The 21,560-nt window shown below is 48.4% G+C and overlaps 3 protein-coding genes across 6 annotated transcripts; 1 reads left to right on the forward strand and 2 right to left on the reverse strand.

The window, feature by feature from the left end:
- Nucleotides 1-628: 628 nt before the first annotated feature.
- On the reverse strand, nucleotides 629-7,336 carry C7H19orf25 (chromosome 7 C19orf25 homolog). Of its 2 annotated transcripts, none has more exons than XM_020781179.3 (3): nucleotides 7,068-7,336; nucleotides 3,277-3,438; nucleotides 629-2,215 (listed from the first exon to the last, which is right to left on the reverse strand). In XM_020781179.3, the coding sequence occupies exons 2-3, from the start codon at nucleotides 3,410-3,412 to the stop codon at nucleotides 2,019-2,021; spliced, it is 333 nt and encodes a 110-aa protein (XP_020636838.1). In that variant the 5' UTR covers nucleotides 3,413-3,438; nucleotides 7,068-7,336; the 3' UTR covers nucleotides 629-2,018. The 2 variants fall into 2 exon arrangements, with proteins under 2 accessions (XP_020636838.1, XP_020636839.1); XM_020781180.3 differs by lacking the exon at nucleotides 7,068-7,336 and adding an exon at nucleotides 5,669-6,338.
- A 443-nt stretch (nucleotides 7,337-7,779) lies between these two features.
- On the reverse strand, nucleotides 7,780-10,184 carry MRPL54 (mitochondrial ribosomal protein L54). The gene is made up of 3 exons (XM_020781207.3): nucleotides 10,024-10,184; nucleotides 9,058-9,214; nucleotides 7,780-8,035 (listed from the first exon to the last, which is right to left on the reverse strand). Exons 1-3 carry the CDS (start codon nucleotides 10,133-10,135, stop codon nucleotides 7,906-7,908), a joined length of 399 nt encoding a protein of 132 aa, XP_020636866.2. The 5' UTR covers nucleotides 10,136-10,184; the 3' UTR covers nucleotides 7,780-7,905.
- Nucleotides 10,185-11,736: 1,552 nt separating this feature from the next.
- Nucleotides 11,737-21,528, forward strand: LOC110072524 (amyloid-beta A4 precursor protein-binding family A member 3). Of its 3 annotated transcripts, none has more exons than XM_078379058.1 (13): nucleotides 11,737-13,118; nucleotides 13,808-14,009; nucleotides 14,116-14,902; nucleotides 15,699-15,743; nucleotides 15,854-15,893; nucleotides 16,262-16,407; nucleotides 16,780-16,866; nucleotides 17,236-17,394; nucleotides 17,943-18,149; nucleotides 18,733-18,945; nucleotides 19,288-19,407; nucleotides 20,214-20,354; nucleotides 20,865-21,528. In XM_078379058.1, the coding sequence occupies exons 2-13, from the start codon at nucleotides 13,840-13,842 to the stop codon at nucleotides 20,934-20,936; spliced, it is 2,187 nt and encodes a 728-aa protein (XP_078235184.1). In that variant the 5' UTR covers nucleotides 11,737-13,118; nucleotides 13,808-13,839; the 3' UTR covers nucleotides 20,937-21,528. The 3 variants fall into 3 exon arrangements, with proteins under 3 accessions (XP_078235184.1, XP_078235185.1, XP_078235186.1); XM_078379059.1 differs by having other exon boundaries at nucleotides 11,737-11,920; XM_078379060.1 differs by lacking the exon at nucleotides 15,699-15,743.
- The last annotated feature ends 32 nt before the right edge of the window (nucleotides 21,529-21,560 follow it).

Consider the following 21,560-nt stretch of genomic DNA (forward strand, 5'->3'; position numbering starts at 1 on the left):
AGGTCCCTGGCCATCCCATGTTGTAGAGGTGGAGGGGGGCCCTGAAGGTCATCCAGTCCAACCCCTCCATTCAACGGGAGTGTGTTCAAATTAAACCACTTCTCTGGCAAGTCCCTCGCCTCGCCTTAAACACCTCCATTGCTAGAGGTGGGGTCTGTTCCAGCGCCTAACGGGTCTTCCCATCAAGGCCTTTCTCTTAATATTTAGTCAAAATCCGCCTCGATTTCCACAGATTTCTTTTCATTTGGAGCAAGAGAGAATCAATCCACGCTGCTTTTGGCATCTCTAGATACTTGGAAGGCGGGCAGCCTCTGAGGTTTTCCGGTCCAACCTGACTCCCACACACACACCTGCCAAGGAAGACTCAAGTTCAAATCTAACAGCATTTTCAACTTCTGAATGCACTGCACAGGATGGGACATGTGGTCCCCCCATACCTAGGAGACCATGATAGAAGACTCTGCTGCCGGGGGGTGGGTGTCTTTCCAGCTTGTGTAGCAGGACTGTTCTTCCGAATTGTCCCCACTTGCTTTCAGGGTACGTGTGTGAAAATTTCTCAACCCCATGGGGCAAGAGAGCGGGACGGGCACGAACAAACGACACCACAAAGACAGACCGCGCCATCACGAACAGTCCAAAACCTGATTTATTTATTTATTTATAACCAGAGCTCCTTAAATTCAATGAACAACCAGTTGTCTTGGGGAGCCAGGCTTTAACGTCAACCCGAAACCCCCCTCGTGATCCGACAAATCACGGACAACACCCCTTCCCCTCTACCCCCCCACCCCACCCTAACAGCTAAAATCTATGTGTGTATGTGTGATTTTTCTCACCTTGCAGACCTTAGGTACAAATCTAGTGGGATGTATTCACATTTACCAATCCACAGCACGATGAGGCCTACGTTAAACACGGAATGAAACCTGACACGCCCCGGCAATGGTCGAAATTGAATAACCCGGCAGTCAATCTCCCTCCCTGCCACCGGGTCCCCCTCCACTTGGTCCACTTTTCGAGGTCCGTTAAAATCGCCTTCTGCTCGGAGGGCGTGGGATCGGGGCCCGGCGCGTGGTGCTCTGTAAACTCTTGAGCAGCCTTTGTTGGAAGAAGGTCCCGTTGTACTCGAGTCCGGTCAGGTGCCTCAACGCAACGGGGACCTCGTTCGGTGGAATGTCCACGTAAATGGGAATGACCTTGGTCTCCTCCCGGCGTATTGTCTGCAGGATGTTCCACTCTGCCACGCGCTGGAACCACGGGTCGGACACGGAGCGGGCGCTCAGGAGGAGGATGGCCACGCGGCTGGCTTCAATGATCTCGCCGGCTGTGGCCACCACCGGGGCCCCCGCCACGTGGTCCTGGTGCTCCACGTAGCCACGGAAGCCGTGCTCTCTTAAAGTGGTGCAGATGGAGGTGGCGATGGCGTCGTCCTCCAGGCAGTACCAGAGGGAGAAATCGTAACGGAATGATGGAGCAGTCATGTCAAACGGCAGCCACGGTTCCTAACCCTGTACCGGCACCTTATCCCCTCCCATGACCCACTTTCCACGGAAAAGCCCCTTGTCCCACCGCGATGGGTGACCAGACTCAGAGGACGTTCTCCTCCCCCCCAAACACAGCTTTCTGTGTTAAGTCTGTCCAGAAGAGGACCATGGGCCGGTGCTGAATCCCATGGATCCAAAGACACGGACGAGCGGAACCACATTATTGGCCGTTTGGCGGGAAGCAGGGCCGGGCCTCCATGAGGCTTGGAGCAGGCAGCTGGCTTCGGCACACATTCACGGAACCGAAATCACGGACAGCATTGAAGAGGTGTAGCTTATGCATGCTGAAATAACGTCACAGTCGAGAGTCTTTCTGCTCTGAGCGTGGCACTGATCCGGCATGGGGTGGGGTGAGGGACCAGGGTCAGGCAAGCTCATTGATGACGTTAAGTCTCGTTTCCTCCAACTCTTTTGGTCGGCGGTGGCCGCCGCTTCCCCCCCACGCGCGCGCACCCACGTCAAGAACAGAGAACCTCACAAGGCCCTCTGCTTCATTTCCAAGATGCCTTGCTCCAGAGTCGCGCCAGCCAGCTTCAGCTCCTCACATTTCTCCTTGAGGAGGCTGCAGGCCTTCTGCAGGCGATGGTTCATCTCCACGTACGACTGCGTCAGCCGATAAAGGCGCTCCCTCTTGGCTTCCGGGTCTTCGTTCTTGGCTGCGGTAGGCAAGTCTGGACCAGGAAGGATTTTATAGGGTCAGGGAGGGAAGAAAGAAAATATAGATGCCACCGTGGGTCAAAACCTGCTAGTGGTGACATCGGAAGGAAACATTTCCCAGGGCTTAACCATCTTACAGAACATTCCCCACCATTATTATTATTTTTAAAGCTACAGCTGCATAAAATCCGGGAGTGAAAACCCAAGACCTGTCATGCGGCTTCGATTTGAAATGGAAGCGAAGCTAGTAAAGGGAGGAGATGGTCTATTCCACAGGGTATCCTCTTGCGCTCACTGCCACTCACCCAAGGGGCTCCCAAGCCAGAGAAAATCTCAGGATCTGTTAAAATCTGGTAACCACTTCTCACCCCAAACCGAAAACAAGTGTTGGGGCTGTTGTTTTTTTTTTAACAAGGGTGGGTGGTAGTGAACACAAGAAGGGACTGTAGAACCAATGGAGATGTGTGCATTGCCTCGCCCTCAGGAGAAGTGGGCTCAATCCATGGACTCAGCTGTGGTTTGTATTCCCCCACTTTCAAACTTATTATGAAATATTATCTTTGGGTTTCTTTAGTTCCTGAATTTTGTATGCAATGCCCTATTAGACAAAACCACAGAAAAGACTTTCGTCATGATGACATCTTATAATAATACAGTAGGACTCCCCCAATCCACGGGGGAATGGTTCTAAGTCCCCCAAGGATGAAAAACATGGATCATAGCAAACACTGTGCATAGGATGGTCTCTGGCTCCCTCTAGCGACCAGTTCTGGTCACTTCATATTTAGAAATATATAAAGTATTTTGGTATTTTTCTTTTTTCTTTCAATATCTTTAAAATTTTCAGGCCGCAGATAAGTGAATCAGTGGATACCGATCCTTCAGATCGGGGGTGGTGGTGGTGGTTGTGGTTTCCTGCTGTAACTTGCAAAACTCATTTTAAAAAGCAAACAACCCCTCTGGGAGAGCGCAAAGCCCTCTCTCCAAGTTTGCTCCCCTCCCCCTCAAAAAAAAAACAAACCCATTCACAGTGCAAGGATATAAAAGGGGTCTGGGGCAGGGGAGACCCGGCTACCTTCGTTGGGTTCTGCCAGCAAGACAAAGACGGGGTCATTGGGCTGGGCACGCTGAACATCCTCGAGGATCTGATCGGTGTTGGGGGGCTCGGGGCGCGTGGGGAGGGCCACCCGCTTTTTTGCCTTGGAGGTCATTGCTTGGAAACAGATGCCGGCGGGCACTGTCGGGAGAGAAAGAGGGAAGAACGATGAAGGCTTAGAGACAACCATGCACAATAACAGAACTCTAGAATAACAGAGTTGGAAGGGGCCCTCAAAGGCCATCCAATCCAACCCAGAATCCCGAAACCCAAATCCAAGCCAATCCCAACAGAGGATAGTTCAGTTTTCTCCAGCGTGGGAGTGCTCCCCACCTCCCGAAGCCATGGTTCCCATCGCCGTACGGCTCTAACAGTTAGCAAGTCTTTTCCTGATCTTCAGCCAAAATCCGGCTCCCTGTCGCTCGAGCCCACGACGACACATCCTGTGCTATAGGATTCCGAGACCTTTCTCGCTTGTTTTATTACTGAACCAAGTTTTCCCTATTTTGTAACTGTGTGCCCCCCCCCCCCCGGTTAGGTCTAGAGATCTTCTGTCAGGGAAGACATCTATGGGAACAGCTGTTACGCCAGATTAAGATTCACAAAGTCTAGATTCAAATCCCTGCTCAGTGACATAAACGGCGGGAAAAGTCAGAAAAGCCCTCCTTCCACACCTTTACAAACTTCAAAAATCCTACTAGGATCCGTGGTACTGCTGTAAACTTAGAAATGTAGTGGTCAATTCATTACAAGATTCCTCTAAGCCAGTTTCTCGTAGTATAAGGACAGTCAAAATACCAGAAGGCTGGATGGCTCCATCTCTACTGAGAAATTAGGATCCGGTCTTTTGCAGCGCTAATAGCTCTTAATTGCCTATTCAAGACCAAACCATTTTGAAATATTTTGCATCACACCAGACGCAGCTTGTGTCTGGGAAAAACCCTTTTTTACTCAAACGGCAGAAATATTTCTCTGGGGGTTTCCCCTCCACGTTCATTCAAGTTGATTTTTCGACTAGAGAAAAATTGCAAACAATTTTCTTGTGGGGGGAAAAACAGGGATTTTTTTTTTACCCGTGTTTACTTCCTCACATCCCCTCCCCTGACCTTTCACATCTCTAGATGATGCATGTTGGGTTGTGTAGTTGAGCAACACCTAAACAGCTACATGTTTCTCAGATCTCCTGAGTCCTTAATCCCTCATTCTAACCACTACATACACCCAAAAAAACCAAAACTCATTCACAGGATCAGGTAACTCTGAGACAATTTGCCAGCACATAACAATAGCAACAAATACTTAGTTGGGGAGGGGGAAGGATTTTAATCAAATGCAGCCCTTCTGCAGATTTTAATCCTATGATATCACAGACCCAAAACACAACAGCCATGCACAAAAGTCCCCACTTCAGCCTTTGGCCTTTCTAATTCTCTACAGTCTGGAGAGTTGAGGCTACTCAAGAGTAGAATCTGGTGGACTAGATGGATCAATAGAAGGCAGCTTTGCATGTTGGATTCCACAATTTGTTAAAACCTGAGTCGATTGCTCTTTAAATTAGGCAAAAGCTCATGCATGCAAAGGGGAGATTTTTTTTCTCCAAGTTCCATCTGCCGTTGAAAACAGCATCAAACCAAAACCATCATCATCTTCCCATTCTGGTCTCGGAGGCAGCCTCACACACTCCTTTCTACCTCCCCATAAGGTGAGGGGGGGACAACATATACAAGAACACCTCCAAACATCCCACATTGACAGAACGGCAGGACAGAAGGAGCAGGGACTGGATTAACTGATATAAACTGAATTAAATCTGCTGGCTCCGCTCCTCCATCCCCCTTCTAATATAACATCCCCATTGCAATGAAACAGCAGCCTCAACCCTGCTTCTCTTTTTTTTCTGCATTCGGAAATAAGACCCTTTTTTTCCCCGGCTGGGGAGGGGAGAAGAAGGCAGACAAGTAATCCTGAGAAATTGCATTTTTTTTTCCTCTCTCCCTTTTCTGCTTTCTTTCCTTTTTTAAAAAAAAGGTGCGCCCCCCCTCCCTTTGGTTGCTGGCGGAGGACAGCCCATCCAGCCGAAGAGGCTTCCAGAACCTTCACCGCGCGCTCTGCAGTCCTCGGAAGGCGATGTGAGATGCATGCAGAAGGAAAAAAAAAGGAGGGGATAAAAACAGAGAGGACCGGCCATCTGTCTCCCCATGCATAGGTTCTTGCAGATACCACACCCACCCCGGGGACACCCCCACCACCCCATTCCTAATGCTCTGAAAGAAGACCTCTCCTCCAATGGGGTCCCCCTTCTTAATGTCTAACAACCCCCCCAGGGGGACCCCACTCCCAATCTTTCCCCCTCCCTGGACTCTGATCTCACCCCCTCTTAAGCTCGGCTCCCTAATGTTGACCCAACGGAGATGTCATGTTCCACCTCCTCTCAAATCCCCTTCTCCCCGAGCAAAGACGGAAAAGGCACTTCCCCCTTCAGAGCCTCAGTGGCGGGGTTCACCCCCAAAGTGCCTCCGCCCCCGTCCCCTCCCCACAAACTTCCCGGGGCTCATTTCCCCTTTTTGGGCTCATCCTCTTCCTCTTCTCGATTCCCCCACACCTGAATCTTATCTTTCTGATGCCATCCAGCCATGACAGCTGGCCACCTCCATCCCATATGGGTTCCCTCTTCACCCCCATCCCTCTCTCTCTCTCTCTCTCAAACACACACACACACACACACACACACACACACACACACACACACCTCTCCCGGGCCTGATCCTTTCCACCACCACCACTCTTTTCCTTCTTCCTACATCTCCTTCTTCGCTCCTTCCCTCTTCTCTAAAGGGTGGGGGGAAGGTGTCTCTTCATTCCTCCCTTCCTCCCTAAAACTGGGACTAGAGATGGAAAATTTCTGGAAAAAAATTCTTTTTTTGCCCGGGGGGGAGATGTTTCCTCTCCCCCCCAGGAAAACATGAACATTTTTGGAAATTTTACATCTCTAACTGGGACCACCTCCTAACAAGCTCACCCCACCATTTAAGCCCCCTCCCCAAATTGCGATAATACCTGGTGCAACAATGATCCTTCCACCCTTCCCCCCCTTTCATCTGCATGACTCATCCCCCCCCTTTCCCACCTTCCTCAGCCTCTTCTATGGGCACAACCCCCTTCCTTGAGCCTAGCCCCCCCAACCTATATTTTCTTCCCACCCCCACTGCCTCTTTCCTGTTTCCTGTCTACAGGACCCCCTGTGACGCCCCCTGGATCTCTTGCAACACAAGCCTCCCCCCAAAAACTTCCCCATTAACCCACCCCAAATTCCTCTTCAAATCCCATTTTTCTTTAAAGCCTCCCCCCCTTGGAAACCCCAACCCAGGCATCTCCCTTCACTCCCCCCAACCTACCCCTCCCCAATAAAAGCAATCAAAGAAGAGGCCCCACCCCAGTAAAAATTCCCTCCGCCCCCTATTTCCCCCTCCCTCCAGACCCAATCCCCCCATCGCCCCGTAGGAACCAACCTGCCCCCCAGCCCAGTGGTGACCCCCCCAACCCATTATTTTTCATAATCTCCTCCCCATATAGGGACAATGGCCTTCACCTCTTCCCTCCCCATAGAAAAAATCTCACCCTATATTTCAACACCCCCACAAGGAGTCACCCCTGACCCCCCCCCAAGAAGTCAAGCCCCCCTCCCTCACCGCCCGTAAATAGAGGGTCCCCTCCCTAAAGCTGTATCCCCCTCCCTCCATTTTGCCCTTCCCCCCTCGTTTTGGCCTCACCTGTTTTTCCTCCTCCCTCCTCCGCCTCGTCTTCCTCTCCACCGCCTAACCCTCACCCTCCCTACAGGCCACGCCCCTCCTCGGGCCACTCCCCCTTTCGCCTGCTCTTCCGCCTTCCGGGCCTCCCACTTCCGGATTCAAGAGGAGAGCAAAGCCGATCACCGTCGCCGCCCCCCCAAGGCACTCTAGGCTCCCCAGGCCTAGTTTCTATGGCCGTTATTTCCAAGGTGGCCTATGGCCGCCAACCGGCGTGCCAGGACGTTCTATGCTTCCCAGAGCTCATCTCTGTGGTCTTCCCTCCCCTGTTTCTATGCGAACGGGCAGAAGAAAACCCGTGAGAGCGACTATAGAGATAAGGCCAAAAGAGTGACAATCTCGTGCGATATTCAGGGACCGAATTGGGCTTTTTTTGGGTCACATTATTATTACTGTACCGGTACTTTTTTTATTAGTCTTTTTTGAACTTTATCTTTATTCACTTTTTAACACAGGTAGTTTACCATCAGTGAGTGCAATATTTTAATTTTCCAGCATCTACTTATGCTTCTTCATAAAATTAAAATATTAAAATTAAAACATTAAAATATTGCCCAGATTAATTGCAAATTTCATGTGCAAAAAGTGAATTTAGGCTTCTGCATCAATATGGGTTATCAAATTAAAATACTACCATTACTAACTTCTAGATCAGTGAATAAAAACAAGAATTGAGTGTGCTTTTATTATTCATTTATTATGGGCAAAACACGGGAAGGCCTCTGCAGGGTTGAGGGTCAACATTTATGATCAGAGAGAGAAAGAATGATGACTGATCCATCTCGAAAACCATCTCTCGGTTTCAACGGCGTCTGTTCCTCACTTTGATCTCATGCCATGTGTTGAGTTTCCGTAGATGACGCCAATATTGAAGGGTGTCCGGATCCAACTCGTCAAGCTTCTTGGGGGGCCCAATATGGATGTTGAAAAGCCTGGAAGAATTTTTATTTCTTTAAAATGTGTTTACCCGCCTTTCTCCTTAAAAGTGGCTCATGTCATTAAAAAGACCAGATTTAAAAGCAAAAAAAAACCAGGAAGTATATATGGATATTTTTAAAAAGAAAGAAACAAATATCGCACTAAAATTGGTATACAACATAGACACCAAACACACGTTTTAAAGCCACAAGTCACAACCCTCCATTAAAAAAAAAACCACACGGGGCTGCCAGTCACACAGGGAAAGCCTGCCTGAAGAGAAAGATCTTTGCCTGCTGGCAGAAGGACAGCCAAGACGGGGTCCAGCCTGGCATCCAGTGGCAGGGAGTTCCAGAGTCTTAGAGCACCAGATCTAAGTCCTTTAAAGAGGAATTGCAATGATGGGGCCAGGCTGGCTTCCAGTGGAAGGGAGTTCCAGCATTTGGGTGCTTCTGGGGGAAACAATTCACCAAATGTGGCCATCAAGAAGCCTCAATCACCTCTTTAAAGCTATTTCCAGATTTTACTTCCCCGTGACATTTAAACTACAGATGTTGCGCTCATCACTTAGGATCGTACTCAATGTCCTGACCGGTGTTATGTTCTTACGATCAATGAATTCAGATGCTGGCCAGCCATTTTCATCCTGCGGAGAAGACAGGGGTGATAGAAGGGCTGGGCTCCGCTGAGAGCGAACTGCAAGGGAACATGTGCTCTGTGTTCAACACAGAAAAAAAATCTAGCAGGCCCATAAGCCCTTACATCTCCCATGGAGCTAATGCATTTCCCATCTTCTCCATAGGACGAAGACAGCTGCCTGAAATCATGACCTGTAACAGCATGAAAACATGAAACAGGACGTTGATGAAAGCACCCAGAAGCCAGAACCTGGGAATTCCTGCAGATTTTTTTTTGGGGGGGGGGAAGGGGGTCCAATCCACAAATCCTGATAAACCCCACAAGGTTCCCAAGCCCGTTGTTCCTAACTGGAGTAGCCAAGGCCTCCAATTCTCTAAAGCGGATCTCTGCCACTCACCATTCTGGATATTCCGAATCCGGTTTCAGCTTTACCTCCTGGCCGTCTTTATAGATGTTGACCCCCATGGCGTGGGTGGTGAGCAAGACGGGGTCCTTACAGATTTCTGGCCCTTTCAGTTCTACTCTGGCGGTGGTTCTCCCTCGAGCCTTGCCCGCTGCAAAAAGAAAATCAGAGTTGGCTAAATGGCTTCACTCATTCATTCATCCAATTTCTTTAAACCATCCATTCTCTTGTATTCCCGATCACCATGTACGGATGTGTGAAAGCCGGAGGATGAAGGAAGTGGACAGGGAATAAATTGGATTTGTTTGAAAGGTGGTGCTGGAGGAGGGCTTTGCAAGATACGAGGGACAGCCAGGAAAGCCAATGAGAGCGTTCCCAGATCAAACCCAGCATGAACAAGGAGGTGGGTTTTAAAAAAATATTTTAAATTAAAACTTTAGTATAATAAGAAATCCGTTGAAGGGAAGACGTGTCCCTCCTGGAGAAATGAGGGGTGAAAAAAAATTGACTTTTAAAATGTTTTGGCCAGGAAAAAAGGAAAGAAAGAAAGGTGGTGTTCTTAAGACCATCGGTGGCCACCAGAACTTCCAGGCCCAGGCACAGTCTACCTCCGATGACTGGGAAAAGGTAAGGGAGACAAACACGGGTGAAAAGGGGGTTGCCTTTACCCTCCTGGGTGTCGGGCAGTGGGTCAAACCTTTGCCGCCCCTCCACTCCCCGGCAAGACTGATGGGTATTGTAGTCCTTTTTTTTCCAAGATCAACCTGTCTCCAGAAGAAGTTTCTTTTCCTTTTTCCTTTTTGGGACGACGGCGCCCGGATTCCATCCCCCCTCAACCACACCACGCCGAGCGGATGCTGGGCTTTGTAGTCCAAATCATAATAAATTAAAAGCTTTTTTTTTCGGAGGGAAGGGGGTGTCTCCAAGCTTTCCCTCCCCCTGTTTCCCAGCCGGGCTTACCAAACTTCTTGTTACCCCTGGCTCCCGGGGCCAGGGGCAAAAGCCCGGGCTCCGCCGGAGGGAGGCGGATCGCCCCCCGGAACAGCCCCGCTCGCCACGCCAGCCAAGCCATGCCGCGCCTCTTCTAAAGCGGGGCTCCCTGAGCGCACGCGCAATGACGCGCCCGCCGCAGAGCACGCTGGGAAGTGGAGTCTTTGCAAGGCTCCTTTTTATTTTGTTTTTTGGGAGCATGGCCGAATCCTTCGGTATTGTATTGGAAAAACGATGGTCTCGTCTTGTTTCTTGCTTTGCCAGCCGGAGCGTGATATAGAAACCTCTGTCAATACTAGGAACCTATTATTAGCATGAGTGCAAAAAATTTATCATCACATCTTGCCTTATTTTATATATTTTGCAAATTTGTGGAAACTTTGCAACAATGGTGCAATTTCCTCTTCCGCACAGGGCGCTTCTTCATGGCTTTCTGGCCCTTGGATTCCACAATGATTGGTGTATTTTAAAAACAGCACTAAATTCCAAACAAATCCCCTTTTCCCCCCCTTAGCTTTCATATATTTCTTAATTACCTTCCTTCTGAAAAGAGACGGGAGGGTAGATGATAAAATTGCCCAGGGCACCTGTACTGTTCATTGGGATCTAGAAGAGAGAATTTCAGCAGGAAATTCACTATCAAAGGCACAAGAGCTTCAAACATTAAGAAGGACTTTCCGATATCAACAGGCTTTCCTGTACGGGAGATTTTTCAAACCAAGTTACTGTGCACATCTGTTTAGATACCAGGGTTGTTTTGAAGGAGAAAGGCAAGATAAAAAGATTAAATAAATAAAGAGGCAACAAGAATTTGCATTGGGCATGAATGAACTATCAAGACCGGTTAGGTTTATAAAAGACCCACCTCCCCCTAAAGATAATAATAGCAAGAACTGGTTTGGGCAAGGGTCCAATCCAGCTGGATGACTGACCCATGATTCTAACATCTGATTCCTTAACCGAGCCTGGGGTCAGGCTGGATGACCTTGAAAATCCCTCTAAATTCTGACATTTTATTATTATTTTATGGAAAGAGTATATTTGTGAATCAGTATGTCTGTGTTTAAACACCAACCCTAATGGGAACATAACGAGCTACAGCATTGGTGGATTGAGAGGTCTTTGTTTTTTCGAATTTTCGGCGTTGCCGCTTTCTGCTTCATAACCCTGGGTTCAAGGAAAGGAACTTGAACCCAGAGCCTAAGAAACCATAACTGGGATTTGGCCTTATTTTGTGTGTGTGTGTGTGTTGTCTTGTGCGGTTTTATGGGGAAAACAACACACCAACCGTCATGGATTATTAAAGAGAATTTAATCACGACGCAACCTGATCCGGCGACGGCTGATTTTTTAAAACCTTGTTTCCATTGGCCAAAAGAAAGAGGCGAGTGCGACACAGGGTGTTGTGTTACTCTGGACACACAGAGAGGAAACAATGCTTTGGGGTTTGATCTCAGAAGAAAAACCAAGCAGCTTCTAAAGATGATGGTTTTGCCCTCTTCACAAAGGCAGCTTTCCAAGCCAAGCTAAAACCTGCCTTTGGTTGCAGAAGGAATTGGCCGGCTTCTAAGTAAACACAGCATTCCTCGACAGCCCGAAGAAACTGGCCTGCTTCACCAGGCTTTGGAGAGGTGGCCACTCAAGGGCCCAATGGCATGAAAAACTACATCTCCCAGAAGCCTTTGGGAAGCACATGGTCATTCCCAGGGCAGAGAGAAAGCAAGAAAAGCGACAGGAACTTTATGCAATATACAATATATATATATATATATAAGTGGTAAGCTGTGTTTTTTTGGAAATGCAAAGCCTGGATCGGGAATAAGCGGATCTGATCCTGCCCACGACCAGGACACGTGTTTTCCAAGAGGTGCGTGGAGGTCGTGCGGGTGGTGAAGAACTAAAACTTCTGGTGGGAGCCAGACTTTTTATTATTTTTTGAAGAAGTTTCTGCTGATTTCTAAAGGAGCAAATTTTTTTTTGGGGGGGGGAGATTTGGTCCGTTGAAGGCGACGATCCTTGTTTACTCGGGAGCAAGCCCGACAGGGAGCCGTTGTTTGCTTTGCTGTGTTAAAAAAAAACTAACTCAATTTAAAGTAAATATTATGAAACCAATAGGAAATGTCTTGGGTTAACATGTCCTGTTTGGAGTCCTTTTAAGGAGAAAGGCGGGGTTAAAATATTGTAAAGAAAATAAATAAATAAATATAGGTAGGATGCAAAATTGGTTTGGGTGTTTATCTTAAGTTTAGAAAGTTTGTTTTTTTGGGGGGGGGGGGTCGTTTGAAAGCTGTCCAGAAACCCAAATAAAATCTGAAAAGACCGGGATAGCAAATCAAAAGGGCCAAGCTGAATTTTTTTTACCACCTTAATTCACAAACAAACAAACGAGAAAGTGAAGAAATAAGAATTAAGAAGAAAGCAAAAGGAGATAAAGGGAAAATGTGGAAGCTAGGAGATTTTAAGGTGTTTATTTCCCAAATAAATCCAGCAAATCCCCTCGTTTTTAAAGGGGTGGGTGGAGGATTAAGGAGAGGTAAAAGGTGCTACTCTGATGCACTTTTGTGCCTGGATTTACTCCTGATTAAATAGGTTTGGGATCGCACTTTTAAAAAAGCATACTGTACTGAGAATTTGCATTATTGCAATGTGTATAATGTGGATTTTTTTCCCCTCCACGCCTTTAAACCGGAGGGAGATGGGAGGGAGGAAAGTAGAAGTCCCTAAAAATCTGTTTATTTATTTGATTTATAGACTGCCTTTCTCCTGAGAAGGGGACGCAAGGCTGAAAAACAGACAAAATGAAACATTGAACACAATGAAACTGTCCGCTAATTGAAATGCCATTGAATCGTTAAAAGCAAGTCAACTTTTTAAAAATCGTGTGCTTTTAGAGAATCAAAGACTCAATGACATTCCTCTTTTATTTTTTCGGAAGTAGGCAGTTGCAAAATTTCCTCCAAACCAAATTGCTAATTTTTGTTTACGTGTTGTTGTTTTGATCCTTTCTTCGTCCGCTCACATGCCGCAGTGAGTGAGTCTCGGAGCAAATCCCAGTAAGAAAAATGGTAATAAAATATTCTGCGATTTTTTGGGGTGGGGTAGGGTAAAAGTTAGATTAAGTTGGCTAAAGAACCGCGGAGCCTAGTTTGAATAAAACACGGCAGCCTCGTTTGAGAGGCCCCCTCTAAAACCTCAGATGAGCTGAGCGGATCTCCACAGGAAAGAAAAGGGAGGGAAAGCAGTTCAAAAATCATAAAATAATAATTTTTTAAAATGTTTTAACTCTTTAATGGCGCCTTCGAAACAGGATTAATCGAACCAGGGGGGCTGGTCTCTTTCTGATCTATCGTGGGGCTCTAAAAGCTGTGTCTGGACAACATCATCATCATCATCATATCAGTGCTATGAGCAGTTGCAGATCACAGAAATCACACCATCAGAGCTACAAAAAAAAGGGCAATATTAGGAAGAGCCTTACCTACTGTGCCGATATTGAACAGATGCTTAGGTTTTGAGTTAAAACCTCTATCTGTTGTATAATACCAGTCAAGGTTTTTATAATTTCAATGGATGGTGCCTGGTGTTTTTGAATAATAATCATAATAATTAGGGGGGGTTGGGTTCTTTAAGTAACGGAGTGGGCCATGATCCTCCCCTCCCATAGCAAAACATTGCAGCCTGGTGGACATTCGAACCCAGCTCTCCCAGCTTTGAGCCCCTTCACTTGACCTCCAGCTTTTGTTTCCTCGTGTAGGACCATTCCCGTCTCAACCCCGATGAGCGGCCATGACCGACTCGATCCTGGCCGGTGTACCTCCGGAGTCTCCCGCCGGGGAGGATCCACAAAGGCCCGAGGGTGGAGCAAAGGTTGAGATCCGGACGGATCCTGATTCCCCAGAGCAGCTGGAGTACCCCAGTGTTTACATCTGTGCACAGCAGGACCTTGGAAGCCCCAGGTAAAAATAAAATCAAGGGAAGGACTTGGTGGGAGGGGGGGACTCCCGTATCTGCGGGATCCGTATCCGAATGTCGTTTCTCCCCTTTCCTGTTTGCCTCCATCAGGGACACGTCGGACGGAGGGGCGGCTGAGCCCAGGCCCCCCCAAGCGGGAGCAGATCCTGGCGAGGTTCTAGAGGGGCAGAGCAACTCCACAGGGACGGCGGGCGCTGGGCACGGTGACTCCACGGAGCCGGAGGACGGTGTGGCGGAAGTGTGGAAGGAGGATGACGGGGTCCACCTCCGCGGCCTCTTGGACCAGCCGCCGGGTTTCCGGGGGGGCTCGCCCACCTCGGAAGACGGTCTCCTTGCGGCCTCGGATGGCGATGAAGACTCTTCTTGCAGGGGGCCGCAAGAACGGGGCCTCCTCTTCGACACTTCCCACGGTCCGGCGCTCCTGGAAGGGGCAGCCCCCTGGCCGCTGCACGTGGCCACGGGCCACGGTTTGGGGGGCGCTTCCCGGTGGCTCTTCCGGCCCACTCGCGGCCAGAAGAGTCGGGGCTTGCTTTCGGCCGAAGCCGACCGGGAAGACCTCGCCAGCCTCCTCCGCTACGAAGGGGGGGTCCCAGAGGAGACGGGCGACCAGACCCCCCTGGCCCGCTCCGATGCAGTAGCCGGCCTCCGGGAGCCGTGGGCCGCCGTCGGCGCCACGGTGGGAAATCCAGAGGCACTCCCTGACTCTGGCGAACCCGACCGGGAAGGGCTTTGCCGGTGGGTTGAACGGGAAGGTCTTCGGCCAGAAGCAACAGTCTCCTTGGATCTGGGCGGCGGCAGAGGAGGCGCTTCGGAGTCCGACGACGGAGCCCCAGAACCGGGATTGAGTCACAAGGAAGAGTCATTGCAGGATCCTGCGGTGAGCATCACGCCACCGATCTAATCACAGGGCGAAGGGAGACAGGGAGGCCATTGTGTCTGGCCCTTGCTCAGTGCAGGAACTCGGCATTTCTACCACCCTGCTAGATCCAATACACGGGTCTAATTTTCTTAAAAAGAGCATTTGAAGCTTCCCCCTCCCCCCCCAATGTTGTTTTGCAAAGTGAAGCAAAGCTGTTGCTAAGCTTCCTGTTTAGGACAAAAATAATATCTTTGATGCTAACGTGTTACGTCCCGTACGTTTTATGTATTTCTTCCCCTCCACCCCACTCCAAACTGTGGAGAAGCTCCACCGTGTATCAGAGACCAGCAGGCAGCTGCAGGAGCCTGTATGCATCTAGCCGGAGCGCACAACAAAATCCATCATCCACGGCCAAGCTGTGCTGTATGAGTTGCCTCTGAAAAACTGTAGCTATGAAAGTTGGACTGGCTGAAAGGTCACACAAGACAGATGGGTCCTTGTGTGTGATCAGCTTTAGACTAAAAAGCTCTTTAAATCCAGTTTTTAAAAAGATAAGTGGGTAGCAATACAGTAGGATCCTCATATCTGTGGGGAATGGGTTCCAAGCCCCGCAAAGATGCTGATAATAGCAAATATTATTCATAGAATGGTAAAAGAAAAATCAGAAAAGATATTTTAGCATGTCCCTGATGGAGCATTACCAAAACTGGTCATTAGAGGGAGGCAGAGATCATATCATGTCTTCTGTCTCCCTCTAGTGGCCAGTTCTGGAAAATACATCATGAGAATATTTTTTTTCTTTTAATATTTTCAGATAAAGGATAATGAAACCATGGATACCGATTCCGCAGATACAGAGGTGCGACTGGAAATACCACACACCCAATGCTGGGAATGGGTTGTAGCTATAACTGCCTTGGTTTGATCATTCCAACTCTTTAATCCTGTTTTTCTTTCATATTTTAACAGAGCAAATCTGGCCTGTCTTCCTTTCCGGCATTCAAGGAGGGTAAGTGGCATGAGAAATTTTTAAAAACCAAATATCCAGGAAGGTGATATTGAGTTTGTAGGCAGTAGGAACCTGGCTCTGTCTGGATGGAATCGGGTCCTAGCTGCCTTGCAGATGATGAAAACACTGGATAATAGTGAACCCTATACTGTACACAGCGTGGTCTCTGTCTCCCTCTAGTGGTTGATTCTTGTGATTTCATTGTGGAATTGCATCTTTCTATAGACTTTTTTTTTCCTTTTAGTATTGTTTGAGATTGCAGATAAGTGAAACCGCAGATACCGATCCTGGAGATACAGATTTTCTGACTGTCATCAGGAAATTTTGCGGTTCTGGCTGATTTTTTTTGTAAACAAAACCTCTCTCAGTTCCAGGTCCGTGCGACGCGGAGGATCTGCTGGAGGGGGTGGTCTTCGGGGCTCAGTACCTGGGGTCCACGCAGCTGGTCTCTGAGAGGAACCCCCCCACCAGCGTCCGAATGGCACAGGCGCAGGAAGCTGTGGACAGGATTAAGGTGAGGCAGGAAGCTGGCAGTGGTTGTGTTTTGGGGTGCAGCCAAATAGGGCTTGGAACGAACCCTCAAGAGCCATGGACCTTGCAAAAAGACCTGCTTTTGGGACGTAAGAAGAAGAAAAAGGTCCACCTTGTTGCCAATGGAGCCTCCCTCTCTAGGGGCAGTCTACTTCTGAATGCCAATGGCAGGAGCCTGAAAGCAGGATCGATCCCCCCCCCCGCCGTTCTTCCTGTGGATGATATTAAAGCTTGATCCCTTTGACCCCCCCCCCGATTCTTGATTATCAGTGGATTATCATTATAAAATTCACTCTAGCGGGACTTTTTCCTGTCCGTTTGTTTTCCCCTATAAATGTTGCATTCCAACTGCAAGGCACCGGAGGGAGAATCCCAGCCCATGACGGATGTGGACCTTTTTGTCTCCACGCAACGAATCAAGGTCCTTACGGCTGACTCCCAGGTAGGCCTCCGGCTTCCCCCCCCCCCGCCATTCCCTTTTAAAATGTTGCTATAGGTTCGTCTTCCTCATTAAACTCGTTAAAGCGGCCTCCTCTTATCGAGTGGTCCAGTTCTGTTCCGGTGCGTGGTCAACCCTCTTCTGATGATGCTACTGGGATTTTCATCATGCAGGAGGCATTTAAAGCATGTTTTTGCTCCATCCCAGGAGTTTCTGTGGCTGAGGGAAGGCTTGAACCTATGTTTCCTGCGTTCCAACCCAGCACTGCATGTGCTCAGGAAATGATGTCTTCCTGTTCTGGAGGCCTATGTTATTGGGATGGGAAGGAGCGGGATTCCTGCCCGTATTTTCCTCTCTCCTCCTCTTGTGCAGGAAGCCATGATGGATCATCCTCTGCAGACCATCTCTTACATCGCTGATATTGGGAACATCGTGGTGTTGATGGCCCGGCGGAAGTTGCCGCGCCGCGCCGATACGCCCGTTGAGAAGCAGCTCTACAAAATGATCTGCCACGTCTTCCGCTCTAGTGATGTGAGATGATGGGTTTGTGTGCCTTTCGGGTCAGTTTGCTCGTGTCATTTCCTCAGGGTGGGTTTCCTGTTCAAAGCCCTGGACCTCAGGCCGGTGTGCTTACTTCCTTACTCTGCCCCCTCAAAAAAATTTTTTTTAAATAAAATTTTCTTTACAAAAAAAATTTTTTTTAAAGTAAAAAAATTTAATGGAGTAAAACTCCCTTGCGCCCTCTAGTGGTTGTGTGTGTATATATATAAGTCTTTTAACATTTTAAACAGCTCTGGGATTCCATATATATTTCCAGGGGGTCCTTAGTTTTCAATGGGCCATTAAGAGCCATTCCCTTTAAAAAAGACCTGCTCTTCGTTTATTGATTCGGACCACCCCGCCTGTCAGCAGGGTTGGACTTTGCTTCCTCAGGGATATCGGGAGTGGGGAAAACTGTCATTACAAAGGCCTCCGATTCGAAATCCGCCGTGGCTCCAGAGGACTGAGAACTGATGTGAGGGCGGCCATTTTGGCCGGGGCCGCGTCTCCTGATTCACCCCTTTCTCCCTCCTCTCCAGGCCCAGCTGATAGCCCAAGCGATAGGCCAGGCTTTCAGCGTGGCGTACCAGCACTTCCTGCGGGCCAGCGGCATCGACCCCAGCCAGCTCGTTTCCCGGGGCCTGAGTGCGGAAGATGACGAAGACGAGGAAAACGCCCTGGCGAAAGTAGAGGATCTCTACAATGGGGATCTGGCCCACTTCTGCAAGCAAGAGAGTTGTAAGGAAGTAAGCATGGGGCGAAGAGGGAGGGCCCTTTCCCTGCCACATTTGAGGTCACTGTGACCCAGAGGTTGTGGATACTGGGACCTGCAGTCCCAGAACATTTGGAAGTTTCAGAATTGCTAAATCCAGTCTGAGCAAGGAAGCTGGGGAATTCAAAAGGCTTCTGGATGGTTTTGTGACCAGTTAGGTTCTCTAAAGTTGCAGCTTGAGTACAAGTCTTGGGATTTAGTGGGTCTCCGGCCACTGATAGGGAAACTCAGGGCCTTTCAACATGTTGGACTCCTGATCCCATTATCCCCACCAGCATAGTCCCTATGCTGAGGGTTTGCAGAATCCAAAAATGCGAGAAGGCCCAGCCATTTTCGCTCTTGGCTCTAGAGTTGTACTCCAGAGCCCATGCTCCCCATCCACTGCCTTGTAATGAGAGGTCTGCAATACTAATCTCTCCCAGCAGAGGGAGATAGAGAGCAGAGCCCTGTGCTCTCCATCTCCCTCTGCTGGGAGAGGTTAGTATTACACTTTAAAGAAATGTTGCTTGATTTCTCGCGCTGTCTCTTCACGTTGTCTGCTTGGTTCCTGCTTTTAGATCATCATTCCTAAACAGAAAGGGGAGATCCTGGGGGTCGTGATTGTAGAGTCCGGCTGGGGCTCGATCCTGCCCACAGTGGTCATTGCCAACCTCATGCACCGGGGGGCGGCTGAGAGATCGGGGAAGCTGAGCATTGGGGACCGGATCATGTCCATCAACGGGACCAGCCTTGTGGGTTTGCCCCTCACCACGTGTCAGAGCATCATACGGGTAAGAACAAGAGCGACAATATTTAAGGAGAATAAATGTTTAGGTAGTTTTGTGTAGCTTTTTTTTTTAAACTACAATTCCCAGAATTACACACCAAAATTTTCAAGATGCCAATAAGAATAGATAGCGTGGCCTCAGTCTCCCTCTACTGGTCAGTTCTGGTAAATAATCATGAAAATGTTTCTAGCTGCTTCTTTTTCTTTTAATATTTTCAGACCGTGGATAAGTGAATCAGCAGATACCGATCCTGCGAATAAGGGGGCCCGTACTGTACTTAGATTAAGGAGGGAGGGTTTCAAAACTAGCTTTATTGCTTCTCTGCCATTGTTTCATCATTTCCAGGATTTGAAAAACCAGACTGAGGTGACCCTCCGCGTGGTCCACTGCCCGCCGGTCACCACCGCAATCGTCCGGAGGCCGGACCCGAAATACCCGCTAGGATTCTGTGTGGAAAACGGCATTGTGAGTCATCTAGGGGGCTCGAATAAGTGAGCCAAGCGGCATCCCGAAGGAGCCGGAGGGGTGTGTGGTCCAAGAGAGGATCAAAATTCCAACTATGGTTGCTGGCATTTCTCTTAACAAGGAAGAGAGGGAAATTTCTCCAAGATTTCTAATTATTCTAAGTATTGTATTAATATACAATTAGCAAATATGATATCGGTTGCGCAGCTAAAGAAGCTGGGTTCAAATTCTGACTTGACCATGGGAACTAACACGGGACGGGCGTTGACCTGGTGAAAACAACTTAAATCTCTTTTTTGAGGCATTTACTCAATTTTAACCCGTTCTTTTATTACTACTACGTTCCGTTGGATTTTAGCCGTTTTAACTAGTCTGCATTTTGATTGACCGGTTAGTAGAATTCGTGAGTGGCATCTATTCCTGTCCTTGGCAGAAGGGTGGCATAGAAGGAAAAGTAAATTAAAAATACATAAATTGAATGTGTCACTTACCGTATGGCTGACCGTATGAGTCTCGTCTTCCGGCACTATCTCTTGTTTCGTTTTTTTGCACCGTCCCAAGCCAACCCGTCACCGCCGACTCAGGGTGGCCCCGTGAGTGAGCCTTATCCAAAATGCCCCGACCTCCACAGCCCCGCTCATTTCTTGCAAACTCAACAGTCATGGTTTTCTCGAGGGAGTCTGTCTATCTCCTATTTAGTCTTCCTCTTTTCCTGCATTCTTGACTTTTCCCTCCTGTTTAAGCTGTTGCAAAACTGGCTCCGAATTTAATCTCCTGGGACATCGCTCTCTTCCCCCGCTCCCCAGATCTGCAGCCTCATGCGCGGTGGAATTGCAGAACGAGGCGGGATCCGCGTGGGCCACCGCATCATCGAGATCAACGGGCAGAGTGTGGTGGCCATGCCTCACGAGAAAATCATCCAGATCCTCACTCAAGCCGTCAGCGAGGTGAGTGGCCATGTTCCCTGAGTATTGCATTGAGAGCAGGACCCCTATATCCACATGGGTTCAGTTTCATAATCTAAAAAGGGAGTTGGAACCGATCCCCAGTGGATACACAGCTCCTGCTGTAAGACAATGTAAAAGACAATTTAATTATTTTTATTTTTTAAAATCCCTTTAAGTTTTCTGGGTGACCTGGGGGGGGGGTCCTTTGGCCACCTTATCAAGCTTCCGAACACCCTTGCACCCCACAGCTTCTGATTTTTATTTCTCTAATTTATTTTATTGATTGATTTTTATTTTATTTACTTTTTCAAAGTTTTGGCGGTCCTTTGGTGGTGGTGGTTTTTTTAAACGGGCCACTAGAGGGCGCAAAGGCCTTTTTCAGATTACAAAAAAAAAAAAAATCTTTTTGAAAATAATTGTTTTAAAAACAAATCTTTTTAAAAAGAAAAATATTTTGAGATTTGCCGGCAGATCATCATACCCCTATTTCTCTTTGTGGTGATCTTTCAGGTCCATATCAAAACAATGCCCACTTCCACCTACCGGCTGCTGACGGGCCAAGAGCAGCCAGCCTTCCTGTGACCAACGCCATCGGGAGGGAGGAAGAGCGAGCCGCCATCCTGCACCTTTCCGGTCTCAGCTGAGCATCTTCCACCCCACCCGGGAGGTTGGACTGCAACCTAGTGCGGACAGAAACGTGTGTGTCTGTGTGCTTTCGAGCCCAGAGCCAGGCGCCTGGGGTGGCGGGGGAAAAGTTTGTGTGTGTGTGTTTGTATTTTAGATCATCAACGGCGCCACGTTGTTCTGTTCAGGGCCGGAACCCTGGGCTAGCGGTTTAGACCGGGCCATTAACGGAAAAGGTACAGGGAAACGTACATGTAAAAAAAATGTTTGCTGTCTGTAATAAATAAATAAATAAATAAACAAACCGAGGAACTTTAGACGTGGCACAGCCAGAAGGAGCAAAAAAAGTTGGTTCGATAAAAGCTTTTTTTATAATAGATTGCTGTTTTTTTAATGCCTACTAAAGAGGGAGGGGCCTATTTTAATAACATCCCCCCCCAAAAAAAACCTATAGGGAGAGCCCTTCTGGATCATCACTTTGTTGTAAAACTAAAACTGCGTGAAATATATTGAGCTGTTGCAACTAATAAAATATTGTGTATTGTGTTTACTGCCCCAGTCGTAACAGTGGGACCCCCCCTT

Source organism: Pogona vitticeps, chromosome 7, assembly GCF_051106095.1.
Source record: "Pogona vitticeps strain Pit_001003342236 chromosome 7, PviZW2.1, whole genome shotgun sequence".
NCBI lineage: Eukaryota > Metazoa > Chordata > Lepidosauria > Squamata > Agamidae > Pogona > Pogona vitticeps.